We start from the raw sequence: 24,723 nt of genomic DNA, 5'->3' as shown, positions 1-24,723 counted from the left end.
TTGTTTTTGCTGTTTTTTTTGTTGTTGTTGTTTTGTTTCTTTCATTCTTAATTTTGATTGTTTCCCTTTTTTTTTTTATATATCTCACCTGCACAAATTGTAATTGCATCTCTTGTTCCTGTGCTTTTAGCATTTTTACTATCGTGTTTCCTTATCACTTCACCTTCTGTGATTTATTACTACTATACACTAAATTAAACAAAGCCACATTATAGGAGCAGCATAACATGTCTAAGTGGGTATCTCAAGGATGTATGTTGCCTGCAGGTATCAGGTGTTCACCCTCCACTCAAACATGCAGACACTGGACCAGAAGAAAGTGATGAAGAATGCTCCACCTGGTGTCAGGAAAATAGTGAGTCTTCTCCCTTAACTTCTCACTTAACTCTTCTCACTCATGATATCATTTACCCTTTCCATGTGTCTTCTCGGTACCAAAACACATTCCAAATGTTAGGCAAGTCGCAGTCTATATAAGGTTAAGAGGCAACTATGGTTGGTTTTGCGGGGATCAGGTGTGGCCTTCGCTTGTAGCTATTTGTAGCCACATCAGATGGTGGTAATACTAATAATAATAATAATAATAATAAACTTTATTTGTATAGCACCTTTCATACAAGAAATGCAGCTCAAAGTGCTTTACAACAGAGAAATTACATGCACCAAGTGCTTCACATAAAACTTGATAATGATAGTGAGAATAAGATAAAGAGGAGAATAGAATACATAAAATGCATCTTCACATGAAAATAGACATAGAATGAGCATAACATAAGATGGAAAATAAAACCCACTGAATAATAATAGTAAAAATATGAGGAATGCATAACATAAGCTGGAAAATAAAACCCACTGAATAATAATAGTAAAAATATGAGGAATGCATAACATAAGATGGAAAATAAAATCCACTGTAAAATAATAGTAAAAATATGAGGAATGCATAACATAAGCTGGAAAATAAAACCCACTGAATAATAATAGTAAAAATATGAGGAATGCATAACATAAGATGGAAAGTAAAATCCACTGTAAAATAATAATAAAAATAAAGTTAAAAAATAGAGTACATAGGATGCATAAAATCAAGTAAAATACAAATTAAATTAAAAGAAGTGCAGCAGTACATAAGTGCGAAGCAAAGTGAGAAAAAAAAATAAAAAAGAGTTTAAGGCCTGTATCGGGGAAAGTCATAGCTAGTTAAAGGCTAAAGTGAAGAGATAAGTTTTTAGCTTTCTTTTAAAAATATTTAGCGAGCTGGCTTCCCTGATATCTATAGGTAGTGTGTTCCATAGCTTTGGGGCGTAACTGACAAAGGCTGCATCCCCGATTTTCCTTCGGCTGTTGCTGGGAACCTCCAATAAACCAGCAGCAGATGATCGCACTCTATATTGGTAGAGTGTTCCACTTCTATGGAAAAAATAGATGAAATGTATAAACTTTTCTCAAGACACTCAAAGATACTGTTAGTCATTATTTAATGTTTTCCATTGGTCTGGAAAAAAAACTACTTGCTTCAAATAATGACTAGTGTCTTTTCCAGCCCAATGGAAAATACTATTTGTCTAATTCAGAAGCCAAGTAAAATTGAAAATATTGTCCATGACATTTTAAAGACAATTTATTTTGTTATTTATGTGGTCAGAAAGAAGCTCTTAAAGGTAATAGATGCTAAAAGATTGAAAATTCGTTGAAATCTTTCACATTAAAGCAACATTCCACTTAACATGGGGGTTATTTGTCACTTGACTGCCATGAAAGCCAGAATATAAACTAATCACCAAGATCAGATGCAGTTGGACGAGTTTGTAGCATTAGGATTTTTACTTCCCATTCATTTGAATGAAGCCACGAAAATAGCTTGTGTACTACTATCACAAACTATGTAATAGTTTGTGAACATATTCATATGACTGGAAAAAAGGAAATGACTGGTTGCTCTATATTGTCAAGCTGGGATCAAAAATGTATCGGGTGCTCTTGGAAACGGGGAAAAAAAAGTGTGCTACAAACCGAAGGACAATCCAGGCACTCCAAATATATAATCACGAGGAAGAAAAAATGATTTAGCCACTACAATAAAGGCTTTTTAAGTATTTTTTCTTCCTCGTGATTATATATTTGGAGTGCCTGGATTGTCCTTCGGTTTGTAATATTCATATGACTACTCACCCCTGCTACCTTAGACATGCCATCGTGTGATATAGAACTCCTATCTTAGAAGATAGATTTCCATATATTGTCCCAATCAACTTTTTTTTTGTCTGCGATCTGAGTCATTTAATATCAAGTATTTCCTGAAAACCGAGTCCTGATCCGTTTTTTTTTTTTCTTTTTAAACAAACAGCTGTGTACTACAAGCATCACTCTTATCAATCTGAAATCGGTAAAAACAAACCAAGCAAGGAAAGATAAGATTAATACTCAGTTAATACTCAACAACTGCATTAAGCCTAAATAGCCTACAGCAGGGCTGCATTTCTTTTATCTTTGATAGTCTTTGTCATTGGGTTACTATGTTAAAAAACTAAAGTATAAAAATGAACACCTTTCCATTACGCTAAGACACTAGCAGCTCTGTTGCTGCCACCCCTTGAAATAATTGCAAGCATTACACACAGCTGTTGGGCTACTTTCTGTCTGCAATTTTGAAATAATTCCACTGTGATGGTGCGACTTGCCTCCTTCCACAGTCTGTGCTTCCATACCATGCACCTCACTGCCATAAGTGGTGGTGGGTAACACTTGTTTATGGCACATACATGTTGTTATGACAGTTGGTGTAAATGGAGCAGAGGTTTCCAACCCCACTGCTCCAACTCTGCTGCCCACTCATCATACCTAAGCATTTTCCTTAGTCTACCAGTGTGGTGCGCTAAAACGAAGTCTTCATTTTTGCCCTGTGAACTGAATTTAGATCTTTAATGGTGTGTGACTGGTGATTTTCCTTCTCCTTTCAGATCCTTTCCACTAACATTGCTGAGACGAGCATCACTGTCAATGATGTGGTCTTTGTTGTCGACGCAGGAAAGGTCAAAGAGGTACGATCCCTTTTTAGTGGGTATATAAAAAGATATGTGCAATAAAGGATGAATAATAAAGGCTAGCATCTCTCAAAGGTGGTGAATGAATCAACTAATAAACTGTAATGATTTCCCTGTTGTAGAAGTCCTTTGATGCCCTCAATCATGTAACCATGCTAAAGATGGTTTGGATCTCGAAAGCCAGCGCTCTGCAGAGGAAGGGAAGGTGATGTCCAATGTCCATATTCTCACTCTTCCATCTCATCAACAGATTTCCTTCGATTGGTAGTGAACGCGGAATTTTCCGACTGAAAGGGATCTTCATGTTATCCTCTACATATGATTCAGTACAGATTCATAGACACATTTCTGGATGTATGCTACTTCCATCTATAACTATGTTCTGATAATGAAAACAGACAGCAATGCATGTGTCTACACTCGTCACTTTTTCTACACGTTATCTCCATCTGGAATTTAAGGTGAACAGCTAGTAATGCGCGTTCTGTACGTTATCTACATCTGTAAATTGAATGTATTTGATAAAATTAAGATTTTTTTACAATGCATATCTATTACCAGAATGGTTCTAAACAAAACTGCCTACCCCAGCTTTCATCTAACTCATCATCATCAAGTACATCTCATCAAGTACATGTGTCCACAGAGCTGGGCGATGCAGGCCAGGGATTTGCTTCCACCTCTTCAGTCGTCTCCGGTTCAAAAACATGATGGAGTTCCAGGTCCCACAACTGCTGCGAATGCCACTGCAGGTACACAACACACACACACACACACATGCACATAGATGGTGCATGGTTTACTGAAATATTCCCTTTTCTTGTTCTTCGAAGTTGGCTCAACATTATATTGGAGTTGCAAAGAGCTTTACTGGTATTAAAAGCAATAACAAAATATAGCCACAAGTGGCGATTGTGGGGTCCAAGCACACTTTGAAATAGGGCTGGGCGATTAATATTTTTTTATCTGTCGATATCGATATATATCACAATATAAGCTAAGTAATTTTTGTCAGGCTTAAAAATGACCTTTTGAATGAAAGCTGAAGATACCAATGTTATTTGGAGGCTTTTTATTGTTTTCAATCAGAAGAGAACATGAAAATGAGATCTACTGTTAAGTGCCTGCCAAAAAACAAATGCAAGGTAGTACAATTTAAGTCATCGTATATTATTGCTGATGGGTTGCACAAATCCCCTTAAGGGCATTTCCTTTCCTTAAATGTTAAGGGGCCTCCCCTAGTCTCTGAAGTATTTGTGCCATTTTCATATTGCTATTATTTTCAAATTCATTAATATTACAGTCAAAGTCAAGAAAAAAATTTATGTTTGCACACCTAAAGGTCTTAAGATGACAGGTGTGTAGGACCACAACCAAAAAGCTAGATACTGAGAGAGGAATAGAATCCCGCACACTTTCTGTACTTGCAAGATAATTTAATATGATGTTTCGGTCATCATAGCCAAAAATCCTTCATGTGCAATGACTTATGAAAGTCATACACTTGTCTCTAAAGTATTCTGAGGCAGAATGACTACATGGGGTGAAAAACAACTAGTAAAGTGTCTGAGTTACCAATCCAACTTTAACTCGTCATGTTTCTGTTGTGAAGCTACAGGATTGAGATGTAATTTTTTTTAGCAAAGGGCATCAATGGCCCCATCACTGGAAAGCATCACAAGGATACTGAATTACATATATCTCAAAACACAGGTCAAATACAGTTGGGGAATAACATGCACAGAATACCTTTTTACTCGAGCAACTAATAGTGGCCAACAACACTAACATTATGATGATAAGAAACCCGGTATTGTCAAAGAGAGATTCATAAGAGAAGATATCACCTTCTCCAATCTGGTGGCCATAACCTTAGTAAACACCTTATATTTCAAGCATAGTAGAATGATGGGCCTGTAAGATCTGTGAAGATCTGGATCCTTGCCTCATTTTGTGTCTGAAAGTGTTCCATTTCAAGGTTTCTAATCTCAGATTCTAGTGTCTTTGTTTTTAGAAGGTATTGTTTTAATAACCTTACTTTTATTTTGTTACATTTTACTTCCCTTTTGTTATCCAATTTAGTTGTGTTGTCTGTCATGTTGAGGTGAGATGTTTCTCTAAGCGTGTTTTTTTTTGTTTTGTTTTGTTTTTAAATGTCACCTGCACATTTTGTTCTTTCTGCATTTTACCATTTCTATATGAAACTAAACTAAACATACATACCCAATCAAAATATCAAAGTGTAATAGTGTTAATATTTGTGGTCATGTTTTCTGCGTCAGGAACTGTGTCTCCACACCAAACTGCTGGCTCCCATCACCTGTCCCATCGCTGAATACCTGTCCAAAGCTCCAGAACCACCTCCCATCCATGTAGTCAGGAACGCTGTGCAGATGCTCAAGGTAAGAACCTCTTTGCTCTTGCTTTCATACCTTATGTTGACATCGTGCCAGAGTTGACGATGATGCTGCTATAGCGCCACCTATTAGCAAAATGCCACCAAATTTTGCAAGATCACTTGGAGTTAGCAGTTTTTGTAAAATAGGCCCCACGCACAAAACTTTGAAAAATATTATGACCAAACGGAAAAGAATATCAAAAATCTTTTTACACTTCAAGTCTTTTTTTTGTGGTCTACGCGCGTCAACGTGCCATGTAAAACCCATTGCATAGGCTTTTTAACCATTGTAATACCAGTATTTTGGTGTATTTTTTCTATAGACAGGACATGGGCTGGCGTTGAGGTTTTACATTTACATTTCTGAAACACTGGAAATACTTTGGTCTCATCCTTCCATTACTTTTTCCAAATATTTGGGCTTTAAATACCTGCGTTTTCACAATTTAAAAAAAAACGAGGATTGTAAATAAATTTTTTGCAATTTTCTTCCTGCAACCCCCAACTTACAGCAGTACAACGGGCTACAGGGCGTTGATAGACAGGTGAAAGTCTCTCTCCCTCTCCAGACGCATGAAACTGTGTAGATTGAAGCCCAAGCAACCACTGTACCGTTACACACAGCCATTATGCGCACAGCTATATATTGTGAGCCATAATGGCCTGATTGATCACACTCGTAGGTCTAATATATGATCGATTCTTTCATGTTCCTGGTTACAATCAAATGAGCATCAAAGAATACACAGTAGTGGTCGGAAACGGAGACATTAGATACTGATACATTGTCAATCGTTAACCCTTTCGTCACAACCAGGTCGAGTGTGTTACCATGTTGGTGTTTAGCCTCAGTGACATGTTGAGTTAGTTCTACACTGTCCAGTAGGTTGATGAATTCCATAGCCTTCGAATCAGACATATTATTTATGTGAATGTTTAGATCACCATTCAAAATTATTCTATCATATCTGGTGATAATAAGCGATGCCAATTCAGAGAATTCTGGGAGAAAAAATGGTAGTTGCCTAGGTGGCCGATAGAGTGTTAAAATAAGTACTGGAGCTTCAGCCTTGAGGACAAAGGCCAGATATTCAAAAGACGAAAACTCTCCTAGGTCAACCTTTGTACAGTTAAACTGATCTGAGTAGATTGCAGCTATTCCACCCCCTCGTCTGCCCTGTCTAACTGACTGATAGAAGTTGTAATTTGGAGGACATGCTTCAATAAGTGTAGCATTGCTATTTTCATCTAACCAAGTTTCCGTTAAAAAGATGAAATCAAGTTTAAAATTAACAATAAGATCATTAATTAAAAATGATTTGTTTGTTAGTGACCTAACATTTAGTAAAGCTAATTTTGAAGTTTTGACAGGGCCTGAACCCGATTTTGAGTGATGATGGACACATATCCAATTGTCAAGTTGTTTCACACTTATCAAATTTGATAAGTTTGCAGCATGGAGAGGGTACGTCTTGCTTATTCTACTGCTAGTCAAAACAGGAATGGGGAAAGTTACAGGCACTGACGTAAAAACTCTTGGTGGTGGTTGTGATCCAGCAATACGTGTATTGGGTCCCAGCTTGATATGGGAAATTTCACGAGTACCAGCTACACTGTAGCAGGGACCCCAAGGCCATCAGTTGTTTGCTTCTCCGGTGTTGATATCAGTAACGTTGGTGTGACACAGTGCGCTTGGTGCCTCCAGGATGGATGAAGGTCGAGGGGGGGCAGGGAGGGGGAGGACATCTGGGAGTTGAAGAGGGGGGGCATGGGCGAGGGGGACGAGGGGGGAGAATTGAAGAGCGGGGCTTTGGGGGTGGTGGAGCCTGAGGGCTGGCTAGAATGGTGCGGGGAAGGGGTCGAGGGGTGAGTTTAAGTCCGGCATTCACCAGTTCTTCCATCTTATCTGTGAATCCTAACAGAGGGGAGGCGAGGGAGGGGGAGGGGGAGGGGGAGGGTGATCTGGAGGAACAGAGAGCTCCAGGCTGAGGCTGGGACTGGGGCTGCGGTGAGAGTGACTGGTCATCTATGGGTTGCTCTTGAAGTTGGGACAGAAGTGTGTCATAGTTGAGTGCATCCGGGAGGGGGGCAGATGGGTGATGAAGGAAGTAGAGGAGATTGTCCGTTAGTAGTTTCACTCCGGACCCGTTTAGATGGCGGCCATCTGCTCTGAAAAGGTCTCTACGCTCCCAGAACAGGTTAAAGTTATCAATGAAGTTCATTGGCAATTTTTAACTTAAAACATGCTTTGTGTTTGTGTTGACGTCCACCGCTCCCTCCAGACGATAGACGCCATGGACCCATTTGAAGACCTGACTGATCTGGGGTATCACCTGGCTGACTTGCCTGTGGAGCCCCACCTAGGCAAGATGGTGCTGTGCGCCGTGGTGCTCAAGTGCCTGGACCCCATCCTAACCATTGCCTGCACACTGGCCTACCGTGACCCCTTCGTCCTTCCCACCCAGGCCTCGCAGAAGAGGGCGGCTTTACTCTGCCGCAAGCGTTTCACTGCCACCACCTTCAGTGACCACATGGCCTTGCTGCGAGCCTTCCAGGTAGGTGGGGTGGTTTCGCATTAGGTGTCAATTTGGGGATAAATATGGGCCTTGATTTTACCATCTCCATTTCCCATAGCAATATTCAAATATTCAAAGCGGTTAACCGAACTACACCAAAAAAAGCTGTTGACAGGAAATGTAACCCCATGAATACCCACATCATTTCAAATATTCAAATAACCGTGCCCATTCCTAGTTGTAGTAGTAGCTGTGTGTTTATTGTTTGTTTATTGTTTATTTAGATCCCCATTAGCTGTTGCAATAGCAGTAGCTACTATTCCTGGGGTCCACATAAATATTATTGACAATACTTTTGTGAATTGATACATATAACATACACCTATACATACACATACATACATACATACTGTATATATACATATACATACATATACACATATACATACATACATACTTAAACATACACATAAACTACACTTGTGCAAAACTTTACAATCAAGTAACTAAAGAAAGAAAATAAAGATATGCTGTAATTTACAAGAGAGCTAATTTACAAGAGAGGGAAATAATACATTATGAGAAAATAAGATTATAGTAATGATAAGAATAAGAATAATTTGTGTCAACATAATTATCAATTTGTACCAGTTAAATATAGTCCAACATCTTTCCACGATTGAGTCATAAATTTGTATTTGTTTGTTTTTGTATATTTGCATCATCATGCTGGCTATGAATTATAGTTAGCCTATCCATTTAAATGTTATGTTATGTTATGGCCCGTTTCATCCAGCTGTCTTACCAGTTTTGAGCAAGTTCTAACCTTTTGAAATGTTAAATAAAAAGTAAAATGCATATAAGGTAAGTTTCCATAAGCTGAGTTGAAGCGAATCAAAATGACGCCTGCACAGAAAAAAAACACATCCATGAGATTGGCCGGTGCATCCCTGGTTGGTCACAGACTTCCAATCAATTCAGTTACAGAATTAGTATTTCTGGACTGCAATCAAGGTCTATACAGGTAATATATAGTTGAAAGAAACCAATAAGGGAATTGCCAAGGAATCTGATCGTTAAGGAGTCATTAAGGAATCGACATTGATAAAACTGATAAAAATGAATAAAAAACATTGATAAAATTAATTGCCAACCCTACATAGAACCATGACAGAGACTTTTACATGGAAGAAACAATACAAATGACATTCTAATGTTTCAGCTAATGGCCATGCAACCACCACAGTGCCTTATACATGGCCATGAACAAACCTGTTTGTATCACTATTAATAGCCTATTTTTAATTTGGCACCTCATAATTTGCATAAAAATATTTGGATGGAAATCCAGCTGATGTCATTTTTCCTCTGACACTGTTTCTCTTGTCCGGTGTTAGGCATGGCAGAAGGCCCGCAGTGATGGTTGGGAGAGGTCCTTCTGTGAGAAGAACTTCCTGTCCCAGGCCACCATGGACATGATCATTGGCATGAGGACGCAGCTGTTGGGACAGCTCCGTGCCATTGGTCAGTTACAGTTGACTCCTGTTTCCTATTTTCCATTCCTTTTTTCCCCCCCTCACTCTGTGGACTATCCAAGTGTGTAATACTACCCAAGATCACCAAATCGCATGCTATAATTGGCGTTTTGGTTTTACCTAATGTCATCAAATTTATGTGACAATTCCAACAGCGTCCAGTAATGTCACCTATCACATAAACATGATTGCTCTTCGGTTAGATCAGTACATTCTGAAACTAATTCAGCGGTCGCATCCAGGGCCGGATTAAATGGACAGATTACACTAGGCAGACTGTATTTTTCGCCCCCCCCCCCCCCCCCCCCCCACGCACATTTTGATATTTGGTAAACAAACAAAATGACTTTTAACCGCCACTCACCACTATACGTTTTAAAATGTTGCGCCAGTATGCTCACTCAGATTCCACTTGCTGTACTAAATTTGAATCTATTTGTGTAATTTTTATTTCCAAACGATGCCTCCGCCCTGCTCCTCCGCAGCGGAGGGTCTTGCAGTTGCAGCCGGTAATTGAGGCTGGCTTGTGGGCTTTGAAGGGCCCGAGAGAAACTTGTGTGAAGCCCCTCTCTGTTGTTTTCTTTCTTCCTCTTCATTTTTCTTTTTTTTTTGCGCTTTGCTGCACCTGAAAGCATACCGAAAAGCTGCTAACAGTTAGCCTATATGTCGCTGCTGCTAACATACAGTGATGATCTCCACTGAACCGGAAATACTTTTTCCCGCACATTTGGCGCTAACGTAACGTTGTGTACGTTTAAAAAATATATATATATATATAAACATTGAAATAAAGTTTTAGATCGGATTTTTATATTTTTAAAATATTTTAAAATAAATATGTGTTAAACATTATTTAATGTAGGCAGTTGATGTCCTAGTGGCAAGGAGGCCCTAGGCATGTGCCTAGAATGCCTGTGCGTAGATCCGGCCCTGGTCGCATCTCCAAAGCTTAGCGGACTCGACTCACTGACTTGATTCGACACAAATGCTGATGTAACTGACAGAAAACTCAGTAACACTTTAAAATAATGAATGTTTAGAAGCCCTTAATAAACAATGAGTTTTTGATGAATTAATGATCAGTTAATGTGCAGTTAATGATTCATTAATCGTTATAAATGATTTACAAATGATATCTTAATAATTTATAACAAGTACATCAATACATTAGTACATTAGTACAAGCATTACTCACTATCAGATAATTGTGTAATTTAGTGTCAGTGATCACTGTTCAAGATCAGTGTTGCAATGTATTAGCAAAAGTATTCTTGACTTGTAAATCAAATACAAAGATTTATTACACATTTAACCATTAATATATTGTAATGTTCTAGATTGTAAGATGTGATATGACCCCTTTGAAATGGAATGCAGCCTGAGGTTATATTGCAGCAGATTCATAATCGATCGTTCCCCAGGTTTCGTGCGGGCACGTGGGGGCAGCGACATCCGTGATGTGAACCTGAACTCGGAGAACTGGGCAGTGGTGAAGGCAGCCCTGATGGCCGGCATGTATCCCAACCTGATCCATGTCAACCGAGAAATCTCCTTCCTGTCCAGTTACAAGGAGAAGAAGGTCCGGTTCCATCCAACCTCCATCCTTAACCAGTCCCAGTTCAAGAAGGTAAGGAAACATGTCATACTGTTTACATGTAATGCTGTCTTCACATTGTGGCCTTACAAAAAAGTACCTTTGTCACCTAGTACCTCCCCCTCCCCCATCTTCCCTGTCTCTCTTCACTGTAGACAATTTGATAAAGGCAAAAATGATCTTCAGAAAAGCCATAGCAAACGTCTTGTGTCTTCTCAGTGATTTTGACTAACATGAGGTCCAACCATTCCAAGTACTCTAATACAATAAAAAACTGCAGAAATTTTTGAAATAGAATTCTCACTGTTGAATAGAAAGCCAAGGCATGGAATTAAAATAGTATAGCCAAACTAAAATTGAATGGTACATCATTTTCTCCCAGAAAAGCTTTTACAAACTCTAAAATGTTCAGTCAAAAGAAGAAAGCTCTTGCACTACTCAACACTACTTCATCTACATTGAAAGACAAGACTAAAATAGCTGGTGCACACAGGTATGTAGGTGCATTTTGACAGATACTGTATTTTAACATATCCGGTTTGGGTTATATTACTATTACTATGACTAACATAGGTATCTTAAGGACATGCGTGGGCAGGTTTACCTCGGCTGTTAACTAAAAAAGCAAAACAAAAGATGGTATTCCCATTACTTTGAATCTATCCCAGTCAAGGATGCAAAGAACATTATTGTCTGTTGTAAACTTTGTGTGTGCAGCAAAACGCTTTCCACAGAGAAAAACACAACATCCAATTCATCAAAGCATCTAATATGGCAACACAGCAATGTGAAACTCAGGGAAAAGCAACCCGCCGGCACCGACAAAACGGCCTCTACTGCCAACAAAACGGAAAGTAATGTATGAGTAATATAACTAATTACTGTTCCTGTTGAGTAATTAGTAAAGTAATGTGATTACTATTTAAATTAGTAATAAGTAAAGAGTAATTGATTACATTTTCTGAGTAACTTGCCCAACACACTTCAGCATCTTTCGAACATAATCGCGCAAGGACCGTTCTCTCAAACGTAACATCTCAAAGTCATTAGCATAAACTCACCAAACCCGACCAACTAAGCTTTTTCCATCAAATTGATCACTGACTGGAGATCATACATGTAGTTTACCCTCCTATTTCTTTCTAACATTGTTATTTCCTAGTCACAGGACAAAAGTGCTGCACATGAAATACATGTTTTTTTCTGTTTAGAGCCCCCCAGCCAAGGAACAAATGTCATCCATCCAAGCCCTCCCCACAGATTGGTTGATCTACGATGAGATGACCCGGGGCCATAGGATAGCTAGTGTTCGCTGTTGCTCCATGGTCTCGCCTATCACTGTGGCCATATTTGGGGGCGGCGCGAAACTACCCAGCTCTGCCTTGCAGGAGCCTGCTATCCAAAAAGGTACTTGTAACCTGGTCCATGCTACATGTAAAATTGGTGGGTGTTTGCTTGAGCCGAGAGCTGTAACAATGCACATTTTTCCACATTGTAAATTTTTTTTTTTTCATAGTCTCATATTTTGTGTATCTATAATGTATCTTAATTTATTTTCATGGTGCATATTTCCCATTTATTTTTCTTCTTAGTATGTTCTACTGCTGTCATTTTTCACACTCAGAATATATGCTATAAAATCATATATTGCTGTTGTTGGGTGACTATAAGTTTATCTAATTGGTTTTCAAAAAGTTTCATAAACCCAAGGGTTGAACAATTTTCTGTAAAGGAGCCTGGTTAACACTTTATATTAGGGAAAACATATTGGTTCATCATTACAAACCATTTATTGGCACCTTATTCTGCAATATTGTATTCTATAAGTATATCTTTTGATAATGTATTGTAAACCAATAGAAATGTTCAAATGATTCATATGAATCAAAGCATACTAAGAGGCCAATTAATGTGCAACAACTTCCTTTCTGACTGCTATAAGCACTAATTGGGATGCTACTGAGGGAAAACCCATAGTTAATGTGATATACGTATATATGTAGAATACATTAGTGCAGAATAAGGTGCTAATAAGTTGTTTGTAATGATGAACCAATACACTACTAATATGCATGTTATTATTATTATTATTATTATTATTATTATTATGTTAATAAGCAACTTATTAATAGTTAATATGTGTTCGCTAATATAAAGTGTTACCTCCAATAATCCTTAATTTGATGTTAAAACATAAAAATCACCCAAATTGGAGTTACAAGGTTTTCACCCGACAGTGGCAATATATTTTCATGTATTTTCATTCATATATTTATACTCAACATGTGCTGAAGGCTCCTTTTGACTGTCCTCAGTTTTGACATGAGACTAAAGGTGATTTTAGGTTGGAATTTAGGGTGCAAAATTTTTATAGACTTGCTTTAATGTCATATTTTGTTTGTTTGTTTTTGTTTTTTTATCTTTTTCTAATGTTTCCTTTTATTTTTAAGCAATTTTTTCTTTTGAATTTCCTATTTTTCCTATTTTTATTAAGGATTCAGTTAACTCTGTTAACAAAGTTCATTATTATTTTTCCTGCTCAACAGTACAAAATATCCTACTTTATGTCTGTCCCGTCTGCTTTAGAAGCCTATAAATGCAACTGAAAAAAAGCCTCTTAACTGGAAGACACACTCTTTGTCTTTGTCTTTATTTGTACTGGTCTTTCCTTTAGACAGTGCACCGATTGACAGTAGTGACAGTGAGATAGAGGACCTAGCTCAGATAAAGATCGACGACTGGCTCAACTTCCAATTGGACAGAGAGGTGAGATCACTGTTAACGCTGATATGTTATTAGCTATGTTTCCATCAGATCTGACTGTCGAGCTAATTTTAAGCAAACCTCTGTAAGGTCTCAAAAGGTAAATGTGATAGATATCTTTCCATCAGCTGCGCTGAAGCAAATACACGGGATACCTGAACATAGATCTGTCAGAAAAACACAATGATGAAGCAAATGAACACACATCACTAGCTAACTAGCTAATCATCACTAGCTAACTAGCTAGTGATGTGTGGCATGAAATTGGCTCCCCTGTAAGAAACACAAAATAACACTCAACAAACAAACACAAGTGGGGCACAAATCAGAAATGCAGAGTTGAGGCTGTGATCTAGCGAACCTGTCTATCTTTACCAAAGTTAACTTGCCTAACGTTAACTGCTAGCTGATTCCATTATGTTATGCTAACGTTATTACCAATGTTAAGCTTAGCTCAGTTTTATCCAGATTGAAACACTTCATCTGATTTAGAATTTATACAAATGAAGCCAATGTTATGTGGAGCAACATCCAACAATTAGACTAAATGTTAAATTGTTCTTGAATAAATCATGGTAGTTTTAGCTGAATCCTTTAGGCCAACGATGGTTTCCTTGAAGAGCTAACTAGTTGGCCAGCTGTATTGCAGCAGCAGCCAGAGGGAGCCAGAACCAAAGCAGCCTGCCGGCGCTCATGAACGCGCTGTTGTAACGGTCATTACGAGAACACGACTAGGCTCGTTCACGTGGGCCAGGTGGGGCCAAGGAAAGACCCTCATGCGCATGTAGTTTGGGCCCAGAAGCAGGAGCTATAGAAAGATTTTTGGCATGTGCGCTGGGTGAATAACTTTCATTGGAATGAATGGGCCGCCATTTTTGTGTACCTCATCCAGAATTTAATATATCCGTGGTAGAGAGCTGGTTCTTAGACGGTCTTAAAAATGCATTGTTCAGCGCACTGTTTTTTTTCCCAGAGAGAAAATTCATACAGAACTATATTCTAATAGGGTTACAGTGGTTTTCATGTTAATTTCATTGGTGAAATTGGTCTCATATGTCTAACTGGCATCAAAAAGGTCCCAAAAAGTCTTGTGTGTAACTGTAATATCACAGAGTTATCTATAGAGGAAATACAGCATTGCCATTGCCATAAGTTCTGTATCTTCTTGTCAGGCGGCAGGACTGGTGTTTCAACTGAGGCAGAAGTGGCACAGCTTGTTCCTCAGGAGGATCCGTTGTCCTTCAAAGCCCTGGTCTCAGCAGGATGAGGCCACAATCCGCACCTTGGTCACTGTAAGTCAAGTTTCAACTTTTATTTGTCCCAATGGGTAATTCATTTTGCAGTAAATATTAAAAGCATAACATAAAAACGTAATACTGACAGGCACCAATGTAAGGTGTCGAGATTAGGGCAAGCAGCCAAAGACAATTGTCATCATTTTCATCATCACAACCACCTCCATCACCATCCATATCATCAAAACACGTTTGTGTGTATAGATAATGCTTGAAGCAGATTGATATTGAATCTGATCACCCAGGAGGTGTAAAGGGGGTCACACTACCTTCCCCAGGTGCTTGCAGCAGAGGAGAAAGCAGCAGGCCTGCAGCAGCCCACAGGCATTGGCCAGCGGCCCCGGCCCATGTCATCAGAGGAGGGCCCCCAGACCTCTTCAAAGAACACCAAGAGCACCCCTCAACTGCCCACCTCCACAAATACCAGCTATGACAGGTACCCTAGTAGTACAAGGAATATTATCATCGCCATGTAATGCATCATGTTGTTGTCTTGAATTGTGTTGTATTTGGTATTGGTATTTGGTTCTTATAGCAGGGCGAACTCAACTGTGTATGTTTACAGGGTTTCTCGCAGGAAATCTAAATAAAGAGCATGCACAATTTACTTTATATACGATACGATACAACTTTATTGTCAGTTTACACTGAAATTCGTTTTGCATCCTTAGGCAATTCCGTTCAAGAGACTAACACACAGATTAAACATAGTTACACATATGACACTTTTCATAGACGTACAAAACACATGAAACTATCATGATAATCATGCATAAGGTCCCTACCCGGGGATGCGCGCGCCATAACTCCGCGCAGACTTGCCAAAAATGCGCATAAACAGCATAAATTTGGGAAAATGGAAAAATCAGCTTCGTCAGTCCCTGCCTATGCCAATGCTCAATGCCCATGTGCAGCTTCAGATTGATTGGCCAACCCATGAGGAGCAAAATGGATGCAGACAGACAGACAGGGTTTTCCTCATTTTATAGTAGGATGCAAAGGAAATAAACTCAATTCATTTCACTGTTTTTCTTCATATTCAAATTTTTCTCTGATTTCTTATATAATGCATATTTATATTTTTGTAATTTTTCACTCTTGTCATTTTGCAACACATCTCATATCTTTTGGTGTATCCTCATATTGTGCATATTTTCCATTTGTAATTGATTTCTTTCAAGTGAGACAAAGAAAGGAAGTATTTGACAAGGCTTGGCTGTAAATTACCGACATTACTGACGCCCAGAAATGGTCCACTTTCCCTCAGGCCGTCTAGGATGTCACCAGCCTCGGCCCCGCTCCACACAAAGCCCTACAGCAGAGATGAGGCCTCGCTGCACATTAGCCACCACTCGGACGACCCGCAGTCCTCCAGCAATTCCTCAGGCTCAGTCGGCCTCAACAGCCCCTCCAGCAGTCCCTCCCCCACCTCTTCAGCAAAGGTATTCAGTACCTTCCAAGCATCGTTAACTGACTGAATGTAGTTATCAAAAGCTTGTGTCAGTAAATGTGAGAATTGGCTTGCTTATGTATACACTACCAGTCAAAAGTTTGGACACACCTGATTGAATGTTCTATGTTTTTCATTCTCTTAAAGCCATTTTGATGTAAAGGCTTCTGCTTAAATGCTTGAAATGTGTTTCTTAGACAAATATAAATAGTGAAGTTGATCCTATGTATGAATTTCTTTCCAAAGCCTTTGCCTTTCCATCAAGGCAAAGGGCGGCTACTTTAAAGAATCTAAAATATAGAGATAGTTTGGATTTGTTTAACACTTTTTTGGTCACTGCATAGTTCCATTTGTGTTATTTCATAGTTTGTAAGTCTTTACTATTATTCTAAAATGTGGAAAATAGTAAAAATAAAGAAAAATGTGGTGTGTCCAAACTTTTGACTGGTAGTGTATATGTAATAAATTCTCATTCATATTCTCATATTATAGTTTATCATTTATTATATACTGCATAGCCTACATTTAGATATTTTCATATTGGTTATATTTTTTATTCATGCTAATGTTCTCACGATATGTTGGATACTTTACATTTACTTTCATATTTTTTATTCATATCTGGGCTCACCAACTGTCCCAAAACTGTCCCAAAGTCTATTTTCAGCCGTCCCATATTTTGGATATTTTTTTATTTTATTTTTTAACATTGTGAAAAATGCTATTGCTTAGGAGTGTCATCATCATCATCATCATGTCACCATTGCTGATGCTGACGACAAAAGCAACTAACTAATAATATGGTGAATGAAATCATCGATAAGATGCATCTAGAATGGTCATCTGTTCAGATTGTTGCTGCAATGCCATATACAGTAGTAGGTGGTTGAAACACATAAAACGTTGTACAATGCAATTACAATACATCAATTAAATAAGGGACTGAAAATTTAGTAAATGTATCATTATCAGTTGGCCCAGCATTCATCGAATAATCAAGAACGCATATCAGCATTCAGGGGTGATGACGTTAAGTTTTTCTTTCCGTTTGATTCGCAGAAAAAGTGTGTCATAAAATTCGTCCCATCAAATGTCTAAGACAATTAAGATATAAGATAATTTAGTGCGTCCCCTATAAATTTTGTATTGTCCCCGGGATGTCGGGGACAGTGTCATTATCTACTCACCCTCATGTCAGTTGAAATAATAATATAAACTTTGTATGTCAATATAACACACAGCAAGTTAGAACAGCTTTAGCAGCCTTCTCCAAAACAACTGTGAGTGAATGGAGACAGTTTCTTTCCAAAAAGGACCATAGACAGTATAATCCTAGTGTTCTGAAGCCAAACGATTGCACTGTGGGTCCACAAGTCCAATATTTACCTCATCTCCTAGATCTAACGCATTTTAACTACAGTTGCAAGCAGATGTTGCCTTCAAATGCTGTCGGAAATATTGTAATTACAGGTAGAGCACACTTGAATGAGCCAATAAAGTGATAAAGACAAATTGGAAAGTTGAACTTTACAACTTTTCGCCAATAAACTTCTAAAATAGTCACTAAAAAAAATACTTTTGCTACCATTTGCTCTATTTGTATTTCTATTTTTTGTTTCTTTGCTGCTGCAATGAGCCATTTTCCCCACGGGCATCATGAAAGTTGAATCTAATTGAGTGATGATTTTCTTATTCAGTTGCTTCTCTCTCCTCTTCCCAGCAGTGCTTCAAGCCGCCATCCCCACAACCAGCCTTTTCATCGGTACGGTACTTTGTCATGAAGAGCAGCAACCTCCGGAACATTGAAATTTCCCAGCAGAGAGGTATCTGGTCCACCACGCCCAGCAACGAGCTCAAGCTCAACAAAGCCTTTCTGGAGAACAGCATCATCTTCCTCATCTTCTCCGTCCAGGGTTCCGGACACTTCCAGGTAACACACCTACAACTGATATACATATATATACAGGCTTGAAAATGGATAGATATGCTTTACACAAGTCTTGAATGCTGTTGCAGACATGCTTGATGATCTTTGCTAAACATGTGGAACAAGTTTTGTATTGTTCGGAAAAACATTCAGTGAGTTATGGCGGGTTTTTCTGTTAGTGAATTGTAAAGTTCATTGGTTGCTGGCGGTCATGTTGTTTATCCGATTTTGCTGGAAAATTGTTACAAAATGTATCTAATTAGGAATTTGACTGGATAGTAAAATATCTTTTAAGACCCATGGAGAACACCTCCTATTATTGTATGATGCCTACTGCAACTACTAACCCTAAAACTATGCACAAGGAGATGACACATATTCAATATGGTCACGTGCCGATAAGCTATGGTAGACACACAAAGCATAATGAATTGTGAGGAAAAAGTTCAACAGTTTGTTGAGGTTGTTGGTTTGTTGTCTGTCTTGTCAGAGTTCAGTGTCCTGATTGAAGTCACTGACAGAAATGAAAAAATGTGAGGGGAGAGCGCAATTAAAATATTTAAAATAAACATGCATGGCTCACCCAAGTATGGGTGAATAAACCCTGAAGAAAAACATGGCAAACAAATAAAAGTCCGCCTGGATTCCGTAGAGTTTTTGACTCTAGGGCATATAGCACTGTCATTCTATATAAATAAAGATGATTCTAATGATGTATTTTGTCTTTTTCTCAGGGCTATGCTCGCATGGCATCAGTCATCAGTCGGGAGCACTGCCAGGACTGGGGGTTCATGGGGCTAGGAGGGGTTTTCAGTGTGGAATGGATCCAGAAGGAGAGTCTTCCCTTCCAGTGCACTCACCACCTCCTCAACCCATGGAATGACAACAAGAAAGTCCAGATCAGCAGGGATGGACAGGTGAGAAGATGTCACATGCTCATTTATTTATGCATTTTATTTCTCCTTTATTTAACCAGGTGAGTCCCATTGAGATGCCCATCTCTTTTGCAAGGGAGCTCTGGCCAAGAGAGCAACAGGCAGATATTACATAACATAAAATACAATGCAGAACCACAATACAACAAGTTACACATTATACATCCATTATACAGTCTGCAGTAGACTTTTATAATCACCCAGAGGGATGAAGTGTTCCAGTTTTGCGTGTTTCCGGAGCTGATTCCAGGAAAAAGCATAACGACTAAAAGCCATCTTCCCAAATCCTGTGGAAGGGCGAGGGACAGTGAAAAGTGGGAAGTTCTGAGAACGGAGGTAATAAGAACTTGTGTTCTAATTGAAAAGGCGATTTGAATCGTCAGGGAGTTGCCCTGCGACGGCAGTAGGGAGGCTGGTTAATCAGGTGTCCACATAAAAGCTTTGCTCCGCTGCCTCCTGCGCCTCTTTATTTGTCTCCTTTGTCTCCAACCCTCATGCTTTATCTTGTGGTGTTCCCCAAGGCTCAATTTCGGGGCCAATGTTATTTCGCCTTTACATGCTTCCTCTTGCCGATATCATTAAGAATTAGAACATTTGCTAACATCAATTTGCTGACAACACACAGTTATACCCATCTATAGCACCTGATGCTCACAAGTCTATTAACTCCCTGCTGCAGTGTATAGATCATGTCAACTTGTGGATGTCTCAGAACTTCTTGCAACTAAACCAAGACAAAACAGAGGTTCTCATCATTGGTAATGAAGCACAGAGATATGATGTTTTGCTTCATCTTGACTTCCTATTCCTGAAGGCCAAGGATCATAAATCACAAATAAAGTTTATTATTATTATTATTATATATATTGCACAGCAGGGGCTGCTTGTGGTGCCGAAAGGTAGAACTTGCCACTCGCATGCAGCAGGGATTCCCTCTCTCTTCATGTTCCGCCACAGAAACCTAAGCAAGGGTGGATCTTCAGGCACTCGTCTGACGTGATGAAACGAACCTTTTATGTCCCGCTGATGGCGAGAGGATGCTGTGGAAAGATGAGGAGGTCTCCTAGTAAGGAGGGGCTGAGAGTAGGACCTGGCAAAAAAAGCTTGATTGTTGAGGCACATGTCCTGGGACCTGAATGAACAGTTGAACACCAACCATCATGCAATCGTATATTATTTGCTTACTGGTCTTTTCCTTCTCTCTTAAAAGGAAATTCCATATTCTAGTTCAATGGACGGGTGAGGTTGTTGCAGTATTGTAATACCTAAGCTGACAGAAATCCCAGGATTCATAGCTCTGAAAGTGAAGCACTGAAACCTTGTGAAGAGTGTGTAGTAGCTTCACATGTAAAAATGGTGTCATTTCATTACACTTAACCATTAATTAGACCAATACAAATATTAAGTTACAAGCACTCACAAAAAATTGCTTACATCTGTGCACTCTAGAGTCCTTACAATGGTCAGCTACACCTTTTTGTTATTAACTTTATGTATTAAACTTTTTTTTTTTTTTTTTTTTTGGCAACATAAGCCTCTGTTTGGACAATCTTATGTTTTTTCCAGATAGCACACGGATTCGGGTAAAGAAAGTTTGGCAGTATCAAGGATTTGTAAACAATTTTCTTTACAAAACTGCAAAATCACCTCCAACTTCAACTGATTAGTAGGAAACAGGTACAGGTAATTCATATTCTATGTCTGCAGGTGTTGAAAAAATATTTTAAATCCACCAAAATTAGACAGAGGTTTGCTTCGTGGAGAAATATTAGGTTCTCTGACTGAGCTGTTTTTACTGTTGAGCAACAGCAAAGTGGTCTCCCCACTTCAAAAGTCATTGTCAATTGCTTTTGGAAGGGAGAGGGGAAAAAAAGTTTACCAGTGTAATTACTGCATTTTAAACAATTTCCCCATCTCTTCTTTGTCCCATCTAGGAGTTAGAACCCCAAGCCGGTGGCCAACTGCTTTTGCTTTGGGAGCGAAACTCTGGGAGTCAAGGTCAATAAAGAGGTACAACGTTGCCACTGTCAACAGATAGACCATCTATAACAAGTATTCAAGTCCACCTTGACTTTTTCCACATTTTCTCACAGTATTCTTGCGCTACTAAAATTGGCTCAAAATACATTTGGGATTTTTGGTGTAAAATGTAACTGTTTCCTATCAAGGTGGAGAGGAAATTAGAGAAATTTGATGTGAAAGTGTAAAATTCTAATAACAGAAAAAGTTATTTGAATGAAATGTAGGGGGTTTGTGGCCTAATATGGGGCTCTTTGGGGTTCTGGGACGTAAAAACAATTGAGAATCCCTGAGAAAATTCTGCTATTGAGCTTATGAAAGGCCTTCAAACCACCATTGGATAAATTCTGAAAAAAAGGCTGTTTAATAATTAGTAATTTGATGTTTTATTTCTCTTTAGCCATAAAGACTAGAAGGACCTTACTATCTGCTACTGTCAAGCCAGCAAGATAATGGAAGGACTGAAGTATGTGAAATACTCATGAAGCTCAATTCCCAATGATCTTCAATTCTCTTCATTTCCTCACTTTTTTTTGTCACCGCTCTACAACTAGGTACTCACAAAGGTTTTGTTTTTTTCTTAACATGAATTTCTGAAAGTTTCCATTCAAGAAAGTATTCACCTGTTCAGATGCAATAATGTTATGTTCACGTTCCAATGTAAACCGAATGAGCTGAAATGGAAAGAGAATATTTACATGAAGATTTTTTAATTTTCTATCACTGTTTTTTTTTCCAATGTTTTTTCAACATTTCAATGAAATGTTTCAAAGCTTATATTCTGGATGTGATAAACTTGAGTTTTTAAAAAATGACCAGAGATTTGGATTAGAATGGATAAAAGATATATGTAGATATGGCAATTTTGCTACTTTTTTGGTTCCATAAGTACAGGAGCAATTACAATTAATTACTACCGTTTTTCATGCTGACGTTATGGCATAGTTGTTTTTTATGACTGGGTTCATTTAATTCATTGTTATGGTATGTGTACAGTATATACATTACATAAAGAAAACATTTTGCAAATGCTTCCTAGATGAAGAAAAAAAGAAAGCCTTTATTTATGTAGTTAGCATTTGGACAATGAGTTTTGAATTTTGAGTAAGTTCATTTAAGCCATCTTTACGACTGTGTTGTTGTAATGAGAATAAACTGAGATTTCATCTTGATGCTGTGTTGCTTGGCTTGTTTTTAAGGAATGGGCAATTTGATCAATGATTACAATAGCAGTGATGACTCGGGATAATATTCATTATAATAAATGCTTACATCAGAAAGGATTATACCATCTTTATGATAACTCCTGCTGCTAACAGTTAATGCTTGCAATCAGACAACACTGAAGTTTAAGTGTGAGCAATAATAAAAATCAACCTTTCTTTGGATCCCTTTTCAGCAAATAACAAAAGTTTTTGTTTTCTGTAAAATAGAACTCTTTGTTCAACTACTTGGTTGTTTGTTCCTTTCTCATTTTGCTTACACCTGAATGCATTTCTAAAGCTAGCCTATTTATACTCTGGAACTACCTGTAGTACCTGTAGATATTTAGATATTTATTTTATTTTTTCCTCTAATACTGATTTCCACAGCTTCCCGTCAGGCTCCAACAGAGGACCATATGCATACTGTATAGATAGATCCTATTTATACTTTAGTTTTATATACCGTTTAGGTTTATGTACTGTGTATACATATTAGGGCTGTGAAAATGAACATGTTAGAGTTAGAGTCGTAGACTTTGCAGGCAATAGGCAATTTTTTCCAAATGTTCCAAGATTAAACTTTCAGTAGTGACAGAACATTGTTATCACTTGTATGCATCCAAGTTTGGGATTACAGTGCAGTGAAGTTAATACGTGCAAACAAAAGGACAGATTTGAGCCCAGGACCCTCTAGGGAGACAACACTGTAAACCATTGAGCTGCTGTGCCACTAACAGCATTTGTAGCACATTCAGGAGATACAACTTAGCATAAAATGTTATCTAGCCAAACGGCATATGGAAATTGTGAAAATGTTGGAAGAGAATTAAAAACATAAATACAGCTTGTAAGCCAATTAAGTTGGGGCTACTCTGCATTGTGTTATGCAACAGCGCTAAGCATCGAGCCCTCTGAAAGGTTTGGCTAACTGGGAGGAAGTTCACCAGTAGTCAAAGGAGGACAACAGCAGTAAACGGAGGAAAAGTCTTTGATGCATAATTCAGTAACGCTTTAGATTCCAGCCCACTAATTACGGAGCAACTAGTTTGTAATTATGGGATACTAATAAAATAATTATGGGTACAATGCTGTGTTACAGCAGAGTAACAAAACAGTAAGTGCAGGAATTAAGGGGGTAACAATTTTATAATTATGAGACTTATGTGGTAGCTATAAGTCTTTCAGTAACACTTTAAAATAATGAATTTTTATAAGCCCTTAATAAACAATGATTTATTGGTGAATTAATGAGTTAATGATCAATTCATTATTGTATATGATTTGCATTACCAAATCTTAAATATACTGTGAAGTAGGCCTGCATATCCAAGTAATTTAACTGTTTAACTAGACATGCGTAGTGTATTGAAATGGCATTTATATTTTACTGTAAGGAAACATGAAAATAAAATAACTTTTAACCATTTATGAGGTAGAATTAATTATATATGTATATATGTGTATATACTGTATACATTAATAATAATAATCTAATAACAATAATGTTGGTTGTGACTGTAGCTCTTGACAGCTTTCTGAGCGACTGTCATGCCATGTGGTCAAAGCAGAACCTCTCGACTAGAGACAAACTATGTAGTTAGTTAGTCTTGAGACTCTGGTGAATTTAACTTCCATTCAGTCCAATATGCGCCGTGCGTCTCCAGCAGCACCGGGTCAAGACGCACGACACCCTGCTGTGCTGCAGCACCGAGTCGTGGATCCCTCCTCACCAGCAGGAAACCACATGTAGGAGGCTTAGGCTGGCGTCACAGATTAATTGAATGTTTATGGTGTGTTATTGTTAACAATTTAAATAGGGAAATGCGTTTGGAGACGGTGCTTTGATGCACACAGGCAATTGCTCCTATGATATTTGGCAGGCCAACAATAGTATTAAATCTTTTTATTTGAGTCTGTTCTAGTCCACAAGGTCGGTCCTCAAGGCCACTCCAGTAACAGCAAAAGCACTCATGGGTCTTTGTATCATAATTTATCACTTAGATCAATCAGCTAAACCTGTTTCCAATTGAATAGAATTCCCT

At 38.3% G+C, this 24,723-nt stretch overlaps 1 protein-coding gene across 3 annotated transcripts in view; it reads left to right on the top strand.

The window, feature by feature from the left end:
• The window catches only part of ythdc2 (YTH domain containing 2), a 41,589-nt gene extending 18,963 nt beyond the window's left edge, over positions 1–22,626 (top strand). The window contains exons 16-32 of one of the 3 annotated variants that reach the window (XM_078287157.1): positions 268–355; positions 2,961–3,041; positions 3,167–3,249; positions 3,691–3,796; positions 5,327–5,446; positions 7,725–7,997; positions 9,356–9,482; positions 10,915–11,120; positions 12,299–12,494; positions 13,762–13,853; positions 15,023–15,142; positions 15,424–15,581; positions 16,413–16,587; positions 18,316–18,525; positions 19,257–19,439; positions 21,392–21,467; positions 21,877–22,626. In XM_078287157.1, coding sequence (XP_078143283.1) covers positions 268–355; positions 2,961–3,041; positions 3,167–3,249; positions 3,691–3,796; positions 5,327–5,446; positions 7,725–7,997; positions 9,356–9,482; positions 10,915–11,120; positions 12,299–12,494; positions 13,762–13,853; positions 15,023–15,142; positions 15,424–15,581; positions 16,413–16,587; positions 18,316–18,525; positions 19,257–19,439; positions 21,392–21,463 — 2,290 coding nt within the window. In that variant the 3' untranslated portion in view covers positions 21,464–21,467; positions 21,877–22,626. Of the gene's footprint in view, positions 1–267; positions 356–2,960; positions 3,042–3,166; positions 3,250–3,690; positions 3,797–5,326; positions 5,447–7,724; positions 7,998–9,355; positions 9,483–10,914; positions 11,121–12,298; positions 12,495–13,761; positions 13,854–15,022; positions 15,143–15,423; positions 15,582–16,391; positions 16,588–18,315; positions 18,526–19,256; positions 19,440–21,391; positions 21,468–21,876 lie in introns of all 3 variants that reach the window. The other 2 variants (XM_071906078.2, XM_071906077.2) reach the window with 2 other exon arrangements.
• The last annotated feature ends 2,097 nt before the right edge of the window (positions 22,627–24,723 follow it).

The sequence above is a fragment of the Centroberyx gerrardi genome, chromosome 2, assembly GCF_048128805.1.
Source record: "Centroberyx gerrardi isolate f3 chromosome 2, fCenGer3.hap1.cur.20231027, whole genome shotgun sequence".
In the NCBI taxonomy this organism is placed as follows: domain Eukaryota; kingdom Metazoa; phylum Chordata; class Actinopteri; order Beryciformes; family Berycidae; genus Centroberyx; species Centroberyx gerrardi.
Note: the sequence above shows the minus strand (reverse complement) of the source record. Positions and strands in the feature narration are given on the sequence as shown.